Source organism: Gallus gallus, chromosome 1 (assembly GCF_016699485.2).
Source record: "Gallus gallus isolate bGalGal1 chromosome 1, bGalGal1.mat.broiler.GRCg7b, whole genome shotgun sequence".
Classification (NCBI taxonomy): Eukaryota; Metazoa; Chordata; class Aves; order Galliformes; family Phasianidae; genus Gallus; species Gallus gallus.
In genome coordinates, this window is record NC_052532.1 from 10,110,501 (window position 1) to 10,129,767 (window position 19,267).

General features: G+C 36.6%; 1 protein-coding gene across 8 annotated transcripts in view; it reads left to right on the plus strand.

The window, feature by feature from the left end:
- The window catches only part of PCLO (piccolo presynaptic cytomatrix protein), a 330,682-nt gene that overhangs the window by 171,447 nt on the left and 139,968 nt on the right, over positions 1-19,267 (plus strand). For all 8 annotated transcript variants that reach the window (XM_040665411.2, XM_040665421.2, XM_040665430.2 and 5 more), the window contains 1 exon segment: positions 15,085-17,296. In XM_040665411.2, the coding sequence (XP_040521345.1) occupies positions 15,085-17,296 (2,212 nt within the window).

Sequence of the window (19,267 nt, forward strand, 5' to 3'; positions counted from 1 at the left end):
CAGCTTTCATTCTGTTGCCTTACTCACTTCGCAGGCTGTTGGCTATTGGCAAATGCAGTTCAATCATTGAGTATGCTGGTGCTCTTACTATGCCTGGCAAGCCAATTCCCTGGTGTAGGACCCTGGGGTGAGCTAGCCATTAACTAAAAGTAAAGACAGAGTTTAAAAATAAGTAAAGGAAGAAAATAATTAAAAATATTATTAAAAATAATAGAGGAAGAATCTGGAGAAGATTAAATGCTTGGGACTTCCTCAGTATGTGTGAGATAAATAATTTAACTGCACCGATTTCTGCAAATCTGGACAACTGCTTGATTTAGACAGCCAGCAGTTGGCAAAAGTGAAAAGGAGAGATGATAGACAAGGTGAATCAGAATGAGAGTTTCCTCCCTAAAATTGACACCTAATGTGTAGAAAAGGAATTTGAGCCTTGATGTTTATTTTCAAATCCTGTATAGGATTTATTAAACATAGTGCCTCAGAAAATCATAATGTAGCATGTAAGTAGTATGTACTTGATAAACTTATGGAGCACAGTTTCTATATCCTCTTGCATAGTTGTGGTTTTGCTGTAAATATCATAGAATCACAGAAAGGTTTGGGTTGGAAGGGACCTTTAAGATCATCTAGTTTCAACCCCTCTTCTATAGGCAGGGACACCTCTCACTAAACTGGTTTGCTCACAGCTCCATCCAGCCTGGCCCTGAATGCTTCCAGGGAGGAGGTATCCACAACCTTGCTGGGCAACATGTAAATTGCATAGAGGGTAACAGTGAAAGAAGCTGATACTTTTGTCTGAGTTAAAGTTGGAGCCAATGGCTGTCTTTTTCAGAAATTTTACTGTCTGATTAATCACTTAGATTATATTGATGCTCCTTTTATGATACCAAAGTTAGAATCCATAACAGAAATATTACAGCCTTGTAGAAAGAGTGGAAAGGAAGAAAAGGAATCATCAAGTTTGGCCTTTGCTCATTCGATCAGTGATATAGTAGTATGGAGAGCTTTACAGTAGTCCTTCCAGATATTTCTTTAGGCAGTAAAAGTCATTCTTTTGACAGCAGTAGTGTAGGCTGCTCTGAGTCCTTATGTTCTTACAGCCTGTTCGAACATTGCCCGTCTGAGAGAACTGTAACCTAGGCGGTTACCTCTTTTTTTTTTTTTTTCTATTCATCATTTGGTGGAAGAACTCATAGAAGACAACAAAAACTTGTGACAAGTTACTAAAGTAACATTGTTTTACTTCATATTTCTGTTACTGTTTAACTTAGAAATGTTTCTTTTCATATATATATATACATATATATACAAATAAAAGCAAAGTGGCTTTTCTGAAGGGTATTTTGTAGACATGACTAACAGTACCTTTCATCTCAACAACACTGGACTTGTAGAACACTTGCCTACACTGAAGCTCTTATTTAATAAAAATAAATACTGAGGTTCCTACTGTTTCATAACTTCCACAGTATCTTGGCAAGAAATCACAGTGTGATACACAACATTCAACCATCACAGTGCCTGAGAAAAAGATCAACAACTCATCAGACTGAGAGCAGTGTGTTGAGATAATATAGTCCCACCTCCACCTCAAAGTTAGGTCAGTTTTTAAGTGAGGATGAATAGCCAGAGGTCTCGTCCTCTTGAATTTTGAGAATCTCTGCAGATTTCACAGCCTCTTTGGGCAGCCTGTTCTGGGACTTAATTGCTCCCATGGCAAAGAATTCATTATTTCCCTTGTGCATTTTGTGACTTCTGTCCTTCACTGTGCATCTCTTAGAAGGGTTTGAGTCTACATGCAGTAATCCTACATCTGAGAATTGAATCATAGAATAGCCTGGGTTGAAAAGGACCATAATGATCATCTAGCTTTAACTCCCCTGCTATGTGCAGGGCTACCAACCACCAGACCAGGCTGCCCAGAGCGACATCCAGCCTGACCTTGAATGCCTCCAGGGATGAAGCATTCACAACCTCCTTGGACAACCTTTTCCAGTGTTTCACCACGCTCTGTGTGAAGACATCAATTAGCTGTTTTCTGCAAGCACAGGGAACTCTTAGCCTCCCTTCATATAAGAGCTGCTTTCCTCAAGCCCCAGATGTCTTAGTGGGCTTACACTAGGTCCTGTAGCCAAAGTTTTTAATGCTTTGGATGTGTGAATATACATCTAGATAGACAGATTATGGAAACCTCTCCCATGTTTTTGCAGTGAATGTTGTTGCTCTCTGGCTCAAGAGTGATGACACTTGCGCTGTTGTAGTGCTTCATATCAGAAGTAAATTGTATTCCCTCAAGTACTTCCTATGCTGCTTTATACACAACACACTTCAGGAAACACTAGCCAGTGCCCAGTATTAATCTATCAAAAACAATGATTTGGAAAAATGCTCTTTTTTTTTTTTTTTTTTTTTTTTTTTTTTTAATGAATCCTCCTTTTTTTCCCCCTTGATTCTTTTGATAAATTCTAATTTTGCCTATGGGGCAAAAGTGAAAATGAGCCCACTGCAGGTGGCAAGCTGAAAAATTATACGGATTTGGAAAGAAAAAAAAAATAGTAATTTTTTTTTTCTTTTGTTCTAATCTTATTGGAAATATTTTGGAGAAAAAAAAAAAAAAGAAGCTTTTATTAATTGGAAAAAACAAATTGTTTGTCTAAATGGTTCTAGAAATATTTTTCCTTTCTCAGAATCTGTCTGAACATGGTCCTTGCAGCCTCCTGCAGCTGGCCCTGCTTAAGCTAGGGGATTGGACCAGAAGACCTCCACCAGTCTCCTGCAAAATCAATCATTCTGTAATTCTGTGATTCTGTGACAATACAGTCAATGAAGTAACTGTTGGAAAGTGACAGGCAATGATAATCAGCTCTGTTTGCTTCAAAATCCAGAAGGAGTCTGATATATGGAATTGCTTTGAATGTATGTTATGAACTAGAGATATTGACAGAATAGCTGAAACCTAGAAGTCTCCTTCTGCATCAGAATTTTTATGCTATTTTCACCAGTCACTAGTAACTTACTTTGACAGGTATCTTACCATATCGATGCATTATGCTATAGACATAGAGTGAGCATTTACTTAAGGAAAAAACAAGGTGGAACAAGAAAGGTCTCCTGGTCACTAAGCATAGAGTTGAAATAAAGTATGTTTCAGTATCAATAATTATGTAATAGGGAGAAACATGCAAATGGCTTGAGATAGCACTGTATTTCTAAATGTCTATCTGAAAGTCACTGCCATTTGCTGAAAGATACAATACAAATAATTTATTATTAGATGCCAAAACATTTTTAAAGAAATATATTATAATTATTTTTTTTTCCTGCAGTTCAGAGTGTTCAGAGTTGGAACATAGTCTGGAAAATTTAGTGCAGAACTGATGAAGAGCAATCAATAATTTATAGTTTCTCCTCAGCTGGTCATATAGCACGAAAAGGCTGAAGAACAAGTTGAATGCTCTCAATCTTTCTGTTTTTGCTGTTGTTATGTTTCTACATGCAGTTCAAAAATTGGAACAGTTTTGTGAGAATAGACTCTGCAGCACAATTTCATGTCAGTGTCTATCTCCTTCAAGCTTTTGTCTATGACAATGACTAATTCATATACTTTCAGAAAAGAATGAAATAGTAGGCTTCTGAGGTTAGGTGTTATTTTCCTCTCTTAAAGAACTTGGTTTCCCCACAGAAAATTGTCATAAGGTTCTTTTTAAATGTTTACTTAGTGCTAACCATTAAAAGCAAAACATTTTTTTATATCTATAAAATTTCTTTTTCTTTAATCTGAAGACAGAATTGAAAAAAAAAAACATATACTTATTATATTTTATATCATTTATATAATGAAATATTTTGAAATCTAAAAATATTTCTGCTAAATGAGAATGCTGTGAGTAATGAGAATGCTCCATGAGTAATAGGAAATTTCTCTTTCTTTTTATTATCATATAAGAAAGTAATACCATACTCTTCTGTTCACACTATCTTTTTATGTCTTACAAAGAGCTCAAGGTTTGCTTTTTATAAGAGACCCTTGTGCCAATGTTTTTTTCATCATGACTTGGTCTTGAGTTTGAATTGCAGTAAAATTTATGAAATATTATTTTTATTTTACTTTGTGCTAAAATACACTGGTTATATGTTCTCTTTTCTAATTCTTGGTCATCCTCCCTCTCTGAAATTATGACTATGTTACTGCATTGTAGCTATATTTCATGAATATATAACCTATAAAATGCTTGAAGAGGGAATCAAGGTTGTGGTGGAAAAACAACATGGTTTAAAAATGTTGACTATGGTCAGATACCAAGTCACTGAGTGTTTTCCAGGAGAGGAGAGCAAATAAAGAGAAATATTTAATCATAACTTCAATACTTGCTGTTTATATGTAAACTGATGTTCAAACAGCATGATAAAGAATTGCATACTCATGTGCAGAGCTCCTAGATAATTCATTAAGGTAAATGGCATTGATGATTCATCAGTCAAGGTAATCATCATCACTATTCAGCCAGCCTGGCTCCTGTCTGCTATATGTACAGTAAGGTACTGGAATGATTACTATGCGTTCAGATTCCATAAGAGAGATCTGAAAATTAACGCAGAGTTTCCTGCTGAAATACTGAAGCAAATAGTTCTGTAAATATTACAGATTCTGTAGTGCTTATGGAAGTGGTCTTTATTTTTGTTTATGTACTTATCAAAGATCGATTAACAGCAATCTTCATCATGAGAAATGACTTGAAGATGAGAAGAAAACACACAAAAAAAGGCAGAAAAGAAAAACAATCCAAGTGTGTATTTGGGAACAATCCTAGCTGATACCTCATCTGAATAAATTCAGGAACCAGAAGGCTCACGTATAAGATCTAGATTTCTGTCTTTTTCCAGGCAGCACAACTTTATTTGACCAGGGTTAGCACTGTGAAAAACATGTTCTACTGTTAATTTCTTCTATGTCTATAGGATAACTATTATGCATATTATCAAGTAGGACTTTTTTTTTTTTTTTTTTTTTTCATTTGGATTTATTTTGATTTATGGCAGTAGTGGACAAAAAGAATGATTTGGAAAAAGAGCGATAGATGCTCTGAAAATGAGAAGTAATGTAACTACTTTGTTTTTTATCTGCGATGGAAGTATATCTTAGATTAAGGTGTAACTTCTGGTACTTTTTTTTTTTTTTTTTTTTGGTTCATGTAAGTTTACTAACTGCAAATGGAATATCTTTCACATTACATGCTGTTTTTCTTCTGCATTTTCTTTAGCTACATTACTATAAGCTCACCAAATTTCTATCTTCCTGTTCTGTTTATAGCAGGAAAAAAGGTTGTGATTCTAAATACTGATATTAAAATAGCAGAAAGAATATTCATTAAATGTAACTGCTTTCTTCTTCCCTGTCCCTACGCAGTCTGAATATCATATTGACAATAGGCTGTTTATCCAAAAATTTATATAAAGGATATAAAGGATATAAATTTAAACAGGTAACATAATGAAAGCTGTTCTTCTTCCATGAAAAGTTCTATTTTGCATCAATATGGCAAGTTTCTTTGTAAGTTTATTCTAGTAGTAGTGCTACCTTTGAAAGATGGGCTCTTCGGATGTTTTGAGTGAGGTGCAAGAAGTTAATTTGGTTTTGTTTAACTTCTATCACTTAGAAATGGGTTTATATGAAACTGGAATATCCATTCTTATGAGAATAAGAATAGGGATGTGGTTTTTTTTGTGTGTGGTCTGGCTGGTACACTTTGTAGAAAAAATGTAACAGAAAATCTGGGCATACGGTGAGTGGTTTTCACACTTCATAAGTATGGCCATCTGTGGCAGATGATCTATTCTGTGTGTTTGTTGTCAGGATCGGTTTCATTCATTTGGCTTGGCTGGAAGCTTCTGGAAAGAGATGGCTCCTATCCTAGGAGCAACAGAGCATATTTTAGGGGGAATTCTCATGCTTCAGAGAAAGAGGGGTGGAGAGAGAGGGGGAAAAATGTTGTATGCAGAAGTTCAGGGAGGTGCTGAGAAACTGCAGAGGAGTGACAAGAGTGTGTTCACAAGCTGAACTGGAGAAAATGACCAGTCCAGATGAGGTGGAGGAGATTGTGTAGAACTTGCTGCAGACCAGAAGTCTTCTGAGCTGTTGGAATGAGATGAAACCTGGAAACAAGGAGTCAGCAGGAAAGGCGAGTGTCAAAAACCATTGTTTATATTCTGCCTGGCCAAATTCTGTTTTAAAATGTTACATGTAAGTGTTCATATGAAATTTAGCCTCTGAGTTTTTTACGTTTTTTGCATGTGTCTGCTATTTCACAACAAAAGTCTGATTGAATTAAGGGTCTTGTCATGCCTTCTAACATGGATGTAGAAATATAATCATCAGCAGTCTTCTTAACCTTACTATCTAATCTGTTACTTACAATTACACATTCTGGAATGAGGTCTTCGGCTTATTTAAGAGTTTTTAGCTTATGATATGACACAGCTTTATCAAATTGTTCTGTGTCAGTCGTACTGAACTGACTCCTTCAACTGTGCTGTTGTTCAGTGGAGAAATGCTGGGTATTTTGGTAGCTGTGCCACCACCATGAAGCACTGCTGGTTCAGGTAAACCAAACCTGATAAACCTTGCAGAGCTTATATACTACTGGAGGAGAGTAAGTGTGTTTTTCTACAGTAGAACAAGTTTCAGTAGTAAATTTTAGGGCACTTTTGGAAAGAGAAGGAAGGAAAATTGATGTAAGTTGTTCTGCAGGTGCACAGCAGTGTGGATGAACTTAGGGTTGAGCTAAAAAGACAGAAGGTCTAGCCACATATAGAAAAACCTGCATTATGCAGTCAGGTGCTTAAGGAGCATGTCTAATCCATGCTTTACAGCCAGACTTACATGGCCATTGTCCCCCAGCATGAACCACATTTCAGAGAAAGTGATTAATCAGGGCTCTACTCACTCTGTCACCTTTAATCTAGACCAGAGGAGCAAAGCATTAGAAGTGCCGAATGGAGCAAACACTGCCTCTAAAGTCAGAAAGAATGGAGCCCAAAGCCTCTGACTGCTGTGGTTGTGAGATTCCTGCATGAAGAAAATGATTGAATTCAGCTACAAAACGGCTGCTGCATGAGGAGACAAAAGCAGGAGTTCAAACTGCAGCAGTTGCTAGGAGTGGAATTGACATTCTCTGTCTTGAGACATATACATGTCACGTCTATGTCACATGAGGCTGTTTCTACAGCCATTATGAAAAACAGGTGTCATTATGGAGAGAGCTGAATTAAAAATCTGCTTTCTTTCAATTCAGTAATGTGGAAGACTAGCTCAGATTAGTTCTGTACCTTATGTCTGCATTTGGGCAGATGAATTCTCAGTCTAGCAAATAAACACAGGCTGTGGAGCAGCATGTGAGGTCCTGTCAACCACTATCCATTGGAGGAAGTGAGTATCAGAGAATAGGCAGAAAAGGACAAGATTTTCTCACACCTTCTTTGTTTGTTTCCTTTTTCTTGTAAAACAAGATTAATATTTCCATTGTTTTTGAGAGAGGGTACTTTTTTTCTTTAATTACATCTGAAAACTTGTGAAGTAGTCTGATATCATTTGAAAACAGATGGTGTTAATTTAGCATCCACATATCCTACTGATAAGTATAAACTGTTCTGAATTTTTCTCACCAGCACTTTCTGGCCAGGATTCTCCAACTGCAAAGGGAGAAAATTAAAAGTATGTTCTCACTGACTGGGACTCTTCACAACCCAGTAAAATTTTCAGTAGATGAGATCTGAGCTTTAAACAGGAAGAATGTTCCTCTGATTGAGAGGAATTGCATATAATCATGTATGTTGCATGATGTGAAACAGTGCATTATTAATTACAGTGAGTGAATGAGCCCATGCAAAAAGATTTATTATATAGCTTTGTCCTTCCAAGATGAAGGAGTGTGCTACTTTTAACTACTGCCACAAATAGCTTCATGATCAACTAAACCTGAAATTAGCAATTAATCCTGTGGTATAACATCCTTTAAAATAACAGGTTTGAAATACCAGTGGCAGAATCACATAGCCTCTGCATCTGAATGTGCTACTTAGGTACAGTTCTGTGCCATTAATTAGTTAAATATGAAAACAGGGAGTGCTGGAAATAACAGCACGTCATGTATATACAACATTTTTTATCTTTATTAAGCACAGGCAGCAAATGGTCCATCTGCGTCACAGACCTGATAACTTTCCACAGGTTAAGCTGGGAAGTTCTGAGTATCTGCAGTTTTGTACTCCTTTATATAACGCCACTGAAACGACAGGGAAAAAATAAGTGATGATAAAGAAACACTGGTGGTGTTATAGTGTGATATAGTGTATTGTAATATAGCATATAACCATCACGAGTCTGGAACCTTTTTCTAGATCTTATTAAGCACCAACTTATAATAATTCTAGTTTTGCCATTACTTTTTCTTCAGGTGGTGAAACTTTCTCTTTTACAACTTGTTATGCAGTGGAGAGACTTCCATATACTTTGTACAAAATGTTTTGTCATTTATTTCATAATCTTTTGGGTTATAGAAGCAGAGTATTTTTCAGAAACCTTATCTTCAAAAACTTTCGTGAGTCATGAGGAAGACAGAATCTAGGTAAATCCATTCATTTGGATACTTTCTGACTACCTTCTGAAAAAATCACAAAGAATTTACAATTAAGGAAAGATTTTAATTTACAGAGGTATCTACTCTGAATTGATGGTATGAAAAAAACCCTTATTAAATTCAGACTTCAGTGTGTCTGTTGTAATAGAGTACATGGAATACTAACTGGAGTTTATAGTAAAAACACAGCATTGGGGACTGGGAGAGGAGTGTTTTCTTTCTGTGAAGTTTCTTTGTAGCTTCTAAAATACTGATATATATAGTTAAAACACCATAAGGACCAGAGAGATGATCATTTCTCTGTAGTCATCACTGGTGAGGTTGCACTTGATTGGGCCCCTCATTAAAGGAAAGACATTGAGGCCCTAGAGCATGTCCTCACCAAGCTGGTGAGGGCTCTGTAGTACAAATCTTATGAAGAGCAGCTGAGGGAACTGAGATTAATCTTGAGAAGAGGAGGTTCAGTGGAGTCTTTATTGCTCTCTACAACTGCCTGAAAGGAGGTTGTGGTAAGGTGGGAATTGGCTTCTCCCAGGTAACATGATGAGAGGGAATTGTCATAAGTTGTACCAGGGGAAATTCAGGGTGGATGTTAGGAAAATTTCATTTTAGAAAGAGTGGCAATGCATTGGAACAGACCAAGGAAGTGGTGAAGCCACTGTCCCTGGGGTATTCAGTAAATGTGGAGATGTAGCACTGAGGGACATAGCTTAAAGTGCATGGTGGAGATGGGTTAATGGTTGGACTATATGGTCTTAGTGGTCTTTTTCAACCTTAATGATTTAGCGATTCTATACTCAGCATATTTTGGTAAAATCACATAAAAACAAACATTTATTAGGCATCAGTAGTATCTCCTACATAGCAGCTATGTTATGTCCTGCAGTGTTTTCAAGCACTTCATAGTGAAGTGTGAAATCTATATTTGTCATTCAGAATGCAAATTCTGGAAATGGTTTTCACTTGTTTTTGTAAACAGGATCTTTCCCTTCTCTTTCTCCTTCTCCTCTTCCTTCACCTTCCTCTTCCCCTATTTTTTTTTTTCTTTTTCAGAGACTAAATAGTGGGAAAAAAAAAAATTAACCCGTTTGATACATACATTTTGATGATGCAGAAGTAGTGCTCTGGTTTGAGAATTTGACTCTGTTAGCTTGACAGGATTCCATTGTCTGAATCAATCTCCCAGAAACTTTTTCCACATTCTAACATAACTGAGATAGATATAATTCCATATGCACTGAATAAAATTGAACAGCGAATCTCTCACGAGCTTGTATCTCAGAGCACTTTGCAACAATAAATAATATAGTTACAAAGATAAATGGCAATGAATAGCAGAGAGAGAAAGAAGAGAACTGTTGCCCTTTTGTATAAATATAATCTTAAAAAGGAAAATACTTTATACGCTATTGTATTATATTGAGGGGAGTATGAGGAAGAGTCTGCTACAAGCAGAAAAACCACACTGTATAGATATCATTAGTATATATAAGCTGAGGAAATGAAAACACAAGATTGTGAATAATATGTACGTTGTTTTCTATTATCATTTAAATGCACACATATGGAGTATTGTTCCAGTTACAACATTTCAAATCAAAGTTTCAAAACATTGGATTTCATTATTCTCACAGTCTGATTTTCCACTGATGTATCTATGCTTATTTAAACTGCAATTCATCATTTTTTACCGGTGTAGTTGAGGAATGAGCTGCCCCAGTGCCCTTAGAGGCTAAACTGTCAATCCTGTTCCAAACGGATCACAGATAGACTGGTCTGTGGAAAACACAGTCATCTTCCATACAAATGTTGAAGAACAACAATTATGTGTACTCACGTAAGGTAGATGAATCAGGGTTTTGGATCACTTTGAAAACCACTGTGTGAAGTCCACATCCGTCTGTAGTTTGCATATCAAATTTTCATCAGATTTCTCCTTTTTCCTCCTGAGATCAAAAGAAGTGTATGTCCTTTTATGTGTTTTACTGAGGAAAGACATTGATATCTCATGTCACATCAGCTGTTAGGAAGTGCGCTATGCTCTTCCCTTGCATTTGAAGTGAAAATGTCAATTTCAAACAATTTCAGAGAAAAAAAAGAAAGGAGCAAGAGGATGGAAAGTACAGAATTGCTTATTTGAAGAATGAGTGACTCTAACTGAAACAAATGAAAGAAAAAAGAATGCATATTGTTTTGGAATAGACTATTTCTTAAAAAAAAATAAATTATATTGGTTTTGACAGGGAGGTATTTATCACTACAGAGCCACTGAAGAAAAAAAAAAGAGAGAGAGAGAAAATCAGACTGACTGGCATCTCAGTGCTGCTGTGTGATTTAGGAGCTAGTTTTCTGTTTCACTGTTCAGTCCCCAGAGCAAAATTCTTCCAGAAAAGTAAAAGATGATAGTTACATTAAAGAAAAGCTTTGTCATATTACTCATGAAACAGGGTATTTCCCTCCTATACACAAGGCCAATTTCAGCTAATCAGATTCTTCTTTCACTCCCATTGTCAGCAAGGTCACATGAGGAAATGCAGTGCTAGTTGGCTGGTAGGGTTTTACTGATGGTTAGGCATTGTGCAGAGCCTGTATTATTCCACTGTTTTATTTTATAAATACACTTTTGAATACATTTTCCTTATGATGCATAATTTCTGTTTTCCTTTACTTGGTTTCCAAACTGATTTCTCATGCACGCTGTATCAGCCAGTTGAGAGAACTTTCTCAGTATTCTTGCTCTGTTTGTTACCAAGAGTAACAAACTTCGAGCCATTGGCTATATGGTATCTACATAACACAGAAGGGTCCACAAAAGCTTGAATGAGAAATATTTTTTGTTCCTCTGTGGTGTAGAGCACTTTCCTCCACATAGTTGAATTTGCAGACGATTGTGGCAGAGGAGTGGCTTCTGCTGTGACCTGGTTTACTTTTAGCTTTTATAGTGTCATGAAGTGTAGGTAGTCTAACATCACTGTCTACCAGTCTATTTAACTTTTTTTCTAATTCTCTTCTCCTTTGCACTGATGGGAAGTGAGCAAACAGCTGTGTGGTGCTGAGCTGCCTGCTGGGTTAAACCACAACAGTGGGGAAGCTGTAGGCCACCATGAGGACTCCTTTTCTATTCTCCAGGCTGAAACAAAGCAAATGACTTCAGCCACTTCTCATATGTCTTCCCCTCTGGACCCTTCACTACACCCCTCCTTTGGATTCTCTCTAACAGTTTAATGTCTTTCTTATACTGTGTTGCCCAAAGTTGCCTGAAGTATCTGTTCGTATTTTGAGTTCCTCTCTGTGATCTTGTCATTAAACTGCAAGACTGAGGAATCCATTCTTCTCCTATTTTTATTTTCAAAACTTTGTTAACAATACAAATTGCTGGGAGAGAGGATCATAGGATCATAGAATGGCTTAGGTTGGAAGTGACCTTAAAGATTATTCAGCTCCAACACCCCTGCGGTGGCAATCTTGTTTCTTTGTCAGTTCTTTACTCTGTAGTACTGAGGACAACATATCTATAGCTTTATTTCAAGCACAAGCTTTGGGGTTATTTTTGCAAGTTCAGCTTCACCTCAGAAGCTGATATGACTACCATTATATCCATCCTAAAGGGAAGTACCAGAGTAGTTTGAAATTCTCTGTATGTAATCATCAGCAATAAAGTAATACTTTTATAAAGTTGTCATGGTAAAACAAGAAGCAGAATAAATTAGTTCTTGAGATTTACAGTCAGCATGCAGAGTAATCATTTGCTAAACATGGAAAGATTTCTAAAAATCACATAAGACAATAACAGATGACAAGAAGCAGATAGCTTAGAATGAGGAAGATGGAAAATATGATAAAATATGGCAGAAAACATCATGGCTTCTGAAATCAAAGAGCTCAGTAACATCACCTGCCTTACATCCAACTTTAATAGTAATTGTAAGCCCAAAGAGAATGCCTGTCCATATTTGATGCTTTTTAAATTTCTTTCTGTAGTAGTCTGATGGAGGTTTCTTCTTTCCTTTGGATACTTTAGACCTAAAATGAGCATAATATAGACATACTACAGTGACCAAAAATATACAGAGAGGGCTAGATAGTAGAAATACTCCTTTCCACTTCCAATACTCTATTTTCTTGTTTCTTAAAGAGATTAGAATTTGATGTAGATCAGGCCTTGCTTGGCTATTTTCCTTGATTCCTTCCATGAAAGAAAATGCAATAAAATAAAATAAAATAAATAATAATAATAAAAAAATTACTACTATAAATTTTTATCTACCAAAATACTAAAGTTTCCTTTACGTCTACAAACACAGTTCCCAGGTAACATGTTAACACAACTGATGATGAAAGTATCTAGGAAGGAAAAATAACATTTCATCACAGTATTAAAATCATTTTTTCTTTTCCAAGTGTAAATCTTATAAGAATAATAGCTGAGTTCTATAGGTTGTCAATACTTTTTCAAAAGCAAGCCTTAGGTCTTCCTGTAGTGTCCATCAATCTGATATGTAAACAAATATATTATTTTTATGTAGACAAAGATATGAAAAGAGACTTTTTTCAATAAAACGTGGTATTAGTTGGCATGGGATTTATTCATAAGCAGTATAGCTAACATCCAAAAATAATTCTGTAAAGTGTTACAGATCTTTTAATGAGTGTGTTATTAATAGTTGTTCCCCAAAACTGGTGACCATCTGTGATCACTTCACCATCTGTGATTGCTATATGAATTTGGGAGGGGAGAATAATAGTGGTATTGAACTGAATTTACAGTATAAATTAATAGCCAACTAGACCTACTGTAGATTATTAATTTGTCTTTGATTATAACTACACACTGAGCTAGAGAAAATGCTATTCTTTGATTTGTTGGCACAACATGGATTTGGGAAATGGACATGAGAAGTTGAAAACAAAATTAAATTACATTTATTGAAATCTGAAACGTGCAAAAGTTGATGGTATTGAGATGAAGAGGCTGAAAAGAGATTAAATGGCACTTGAAAACATACTGAATGTTTTTCTAAAGATCCATTAAAAATGTGGATTATTCTGATTTGCTAAGGTTATCTTAAGTTTAGCAGAAAAAGAGGTTGTCAGCTCACTAAAAACTTTTAGACTTTCTTGACAAATAAACTAGGAAAACCACTTTTTTATTGCTAATTAAAATTATTCCTATTTACTCCTTATTTGAGTGAAGTAGCACTTATTTCAGAAGAAATTTCATTTTTAATTAATAATAGTTAATGCTTGGTAAAGCGCTGTGCTTGCCTGCAGAGACAGAAGTGACAAGTTGGTTAATATTCTTTGTATTTCATTATTTAAAGTTCACTGAAGTGTTTCTGTATTTTTCTGTCAGCAAGGCTGCATTCAATAATGGCTGATGTGATTATTCTTGTGTACACGTATAGAGCAATCCTTTATCCTTAACTATGGCAAAATCCATAAGATGCTATTGGGAAGACAGGGTACAGTTTCAAAATCATTCAAGTTTAATGTCTCATTGTATCTACATTGAAAGGGAACTTAAATTTACTTCAAAACCTTTCACAAGCACTAGTAGTGTAGAGAGCATTGTTGCTTGCATCTAACTAGTTGTGATGCCTGCTTTCCTAGCTGATGGAGAGAATAAAGAGCTCCAAAAAGTATCTCATCAGTATATGGTATGTACTTTTCTTAGAGAAGCATTAATCACCCTCCTACTAGTAACTCTGGGGAGGTCTGCATACCTGGTGTGAAGTAGATTATTGTATTTTTGCATTGTTAAATTTTGAAGTTTTAATGTATAGCAGCGGAGTTGAGGAAGAACAGGAGGGTGGACTGAGGGACTGGACTACCTGTTTTACCAAGTAGGTTGGCATGAGAAAGTTCTTTGGTGTCTGGATTTTAGTTCAAGTTGTAACTGCTCAGTATGCACTCAGTGTCTTACTCAGAGAGATTTCTATTACATTGTACAATTATATGTATGTATATAAACATAAATATTTTTATACGTACATTTATAATTATACATATAAATCCTTTTCATTAAGTGTTAAGTAAAAGGAAGGTAGGAAGGTGCATAGATCTGCATATACTAACCTCACCTTAACGCATATGCATATAATGTACATTTTTAGGTATGTAAAGATTAAAAAAAAAACCTTTTAAATTACAGTCTTAATTCAATTTCAAGAATATAACATATTTTTCAGTGTCAGGTTAAACAAAGCCCTAGTGATTTTCTTCCTTATTTTGCATTAGACTGCTCATCTTCTTAATCTTTAACAGGCTACTAGAATTTATTTGATCCTGTTTCCTGAAGCTTATTCAAGGACACCACATGCTTCCTCTCTGTTACAGAAAGTATGTGGATAAAATACAAAGCCATACAACGAAAAAATTATAAATTCCTTGTGTTCTATTGGCAATCAAGCCTCCAGAATAATGATTAGTCTTGTTTCTTCTATTGCAGACAAAAGGTTCTTCAAGCATCACTCCATCTGGCACTCAGAAGAAGGTGAAGAGGACTCTGCCCAATCCACCTCCAGAGGAAGCAACAGCAGGAACTCAGTCACCATATACTTCTGTGGGATCAGTTTCACGCAGAAGGATTTGTAGGACCACCACTATGGCCAGAGCCAAAATTCTTCAGGATATAGACAGAGAATTGGATCTGGTTGAACGGGAATCAGCCAAGCTTAGGAAGAAGCAAGCAGAGCTAGATGAGGAGGAAAAAGAAATAGATGCCAAACTGAGGTACTTGGAAATGGGCATTAATAGGAGGAAAGAAGCCTTATTAAAAGAAAGAGAAAAGAGAGAACGTGCCTATCTCCAAGGAGTAGCAGAAGAACGTGATTATATGTCAGACAGTGAAGTTAATAATACCAGGTCAACCAGAATAGAAACTCAGCACGGCTTGGAAAGACCACGTACTGCACCCCAGACAGAATTCAATCAGTTCATGCCACCACAAACCCAGCCCGAGACACAGTTTGCCCCTGCTACAAGCCCATATGGTCAATATCAGTATTCATCTCCTGCTCTGCCTACACAAGCACCAACTCAGTTCACACAGCAGTCACATTATCAACAACAGCAGCCTTTGTATCACCAGCAGGTTTCCCCCTTTCAGACCCAGACAGCTTTCCAAACAGGAGCTACTATGTCCTTTACTCCACAGGCTCAACCTCCACCAACTCAACAGCCATCCTATCAACTCTCATCACAAATGATGGTGATACAGCCAAAGCCAAGACAAACTCCATTATATTTGGAGCCTAAGATAACAACAAACTATGATGTAATTCGCAATCAACCTCTCATGATAGCACCAGTTTCAACTGACAATAATTATGCAGTATCCCAGCTGGGCAGTAAGTACACTACCTTGGACTTAAGGATAGGACTAGATGAGAGAAACAGCATAGCAAGCAGCCCTATATCAAGCATATCTGCAGATTCATTCTATGCAGATATAGACCAGCACCATACACCCCGAAATTATGTGCTGATTGATGATATAGGTGAACTTACTAAAGGAACAGGAGCACTTGGTTCTGGTTTTAGCCTCCATGAAAAAGATCTAACCAAAACAGATCGACTGCTTCGCACTACTGAGGCCAGGAGAGCGCAAGAAGTATCAGACTTCCTAGCACCACTGCAGACTTCTTCTAGGTTACATTCCTATGTTAAAGCTGATGAAGACCCAATGGAGGACCCTTATGAGCTCAAACTTCTGAAACACCAGATAAAGCAGGAGTTCCGTAGAGGTGCAGAAAGTCTTGATCACTTGGCTGGCCTGTCACAGTATTACCACCCGGAGGGCAGCTTCAGACATTTTCCCAAGTCTGAGAAATATAGCATAGGTAGGCTTACCCTTGAGAAACAGGCTGCTAAGCAGCTTCCAGCAGCCCTCCTTTACCAGAAGCAGTCAAAACACAAGAAAGCTTTAATAGACCCCAAACTAACAAAGTTTTCACCTATCCAAGAAAGTAGAGACCTTGAGCCTGACTATTCAACCTACATGACTTCATCAAGTACATCATCACTTGGGGGAATTACTACTAGGGCAAGACTTCTTCAGGATGATATCACTTTTGGCCTTAGAAAAAACATCACTGACCAACAAAAATACATGGGGGCACCACTAACTTCATCCATTGGTGCAGGTCTTGGGGCTGCACTAGGTCCAACGATGAGATCCACATTACAAGATGAAGCAGACAAGTCTTATAGCAGTGGTAGTAGATCTAGGCCCTCATCCAGACCCTCCTCAGTTTATGGGCTTGATTTGTCTTTGAAAAGGGATTCTTCCAGTTCTTCTTTAAGACTGAAAGCCCAAGAAGCTGAACCCCTAGATGTTTCGTTTAGCCATGCAGCACCTTCTGGAAGAACTAAACCCACCAGTCTACCTATTAGCCAAAGCAGGGGAAGGATCCCGATTGTAGCACAGAACTCAGAGGAAGAAAGCCCACTAAGTCCCGTTGGCCAACCAATGGGAATGGCAAGAGCGGCAGCTGGACCCTTGCCACCAATATCTGCAGATACCAGGGACCAGTTTGGATCAAGCCATTCATTACCTGAGGTCCAGCAACATATGAGGGAGGAGTCACGGACTCGAGGCTATGATCGAGATATAGCCTTCATCATGGATGACTTCCAGCATGCCATGTCAGACAGTGAAGGTAAACTAGGCCTCAGACTGGTATCTTACTATCACAATGCAAACCCTCATTTCTATGCATGTGTCTAATTTTTGTTACACTGCAAAGACTCATTCTTTGTGTTCCTTGGTGCATCTTCCATGTATCTACTTTTTTTTTGGAGTTGATTTTCTTTGTTTTACTTGATATTTTTTATTTTACCCTAATGGCAGTTTCTGAATGGTGTTACGCTACTCAGGCATGCTCACTGTATTGTTGATTTGCATTCCTCTTGGTTTTGCTTGTGCATTTTCCTTTTCTCTTGTTATCTACTTTTCTAATGATAGTGTGTAGAATATTCTGTGTACAACACGTGCCCTACCATCAGTCTTTATGTGGAGCCTTCTCCAGTGACTGTGGATCATTGAACTTATTTGCAATAGTTTTTGTTGGGATTTGGACACAATCTCCTAAATCCTCTAAAAAAACCTCTAGTGATTTTATTTGCATGAAATTTCATTCTAGAATTCAAGAGCCAGTAATTCCATCTCCTGATGCACCACTTTAGATCTACATTTATACAGAAATAGTATGTTCATTAAGTACACATTGTATGTTAGAACCATATAGAACTTAACATGGTAGCAAAATAACATTCTACATATGGTTTGTTGAAAGCATCCTGTCATGTGGAGTTCTGTGCATTCAGACTTGTGATGATGTAAGATAATTTGTCATTTGAATGGTGCAAGACAATCACATCTTTCAATAAACTTGCATAAAGTTTTTTACTTCCATTGATGGAGTATGCAGTGTAGCTGGTTTTCTATGCACCACATACAACATGCCTGCCAAATAAGCACAAGTTTAGCTCACTTAGGTTCGTGAAAGGAACCTTTCTGATGTATTATAAATGGTGCAATTAAAAATGTTTCTTCTAAATAAGTACAGCAGAGTGTTACAGCTGATGTTAAGTACTGAATAATTGCAAATTATGTACCACTTTTGTTTTAGTCAGTTCAGATTTAATATATTCTAATTTGTTTAAAAATCATGGAGACAGACTGAAAGAAAATGAAATTAATATGTTCAAAATTGTATGCGCTCCCTTAACATTTTCTTATGTGTATTTACTGCACAATAAAAGAGACTTTGCATGCGCTATATTGTCTGTAAATGGCAATGATTGTCTATAAAGACACATTTGCATGATTATGAAGTAGTATGGTTTATTTTTCAGGTTTATATTAACCTCGCTATTCCTTGTTGCAGTATTGCCTTTTTACATAAACTGGATCTTTCGTAAACATTAGAAAAATGAAATATATTTGCCTTCCTGGTACCACAATACATTGCAGCGTTTGGTTCTGTAACTAGTCTCCTCGTGAAGTCTGTGTTTTAGAGGAGGTTCGAGTCTGCCACCTTTGTTTGTTTTTGTTTTTTTAAATTTTATCACAAATTTCAGTATTCCCACTGTTCTTAGCACACACAGTCCTATAATTAAACTAAAAGTCAATTAAAAGAAACCCCCCAAGTTGCAATTTAAATAAATAGGTGTTACCATGTCTCAAGTCAACTTGTGACTATTAAGGGTCATTACAGGGTCACATTCTGCACCACGTAGGACTTTCCTCCTGAAAAATAAGAATAACCAAACTGGACTGCAAAAACTTGATTTGGTGCTTTTATACCTCATATAAACAGATCATAGAGAATTGTTTTTCTGCACTACAGTGCATTATTTTCTGTTATATATTTGTACAAGGCATACATGTTACATATTAGGTTGAATCTCTTTTGGTTTTAATTTAACCTCTAATTAGTTAGACTCTGTCAAAAGCATTCTATTATGATTTGATTGTTCTTTACTAGATTGATATATATACCTGAATATCAGGGCTTCCCATTTTAGCAGTATTGTTTCTATTTTTTCACAACCTTTTTTTTTTCCTTCTCAGAGAACTTCTTGTTGCAGCATTTTATGTGGTCTTGAGAAATCAAAACACATGATAT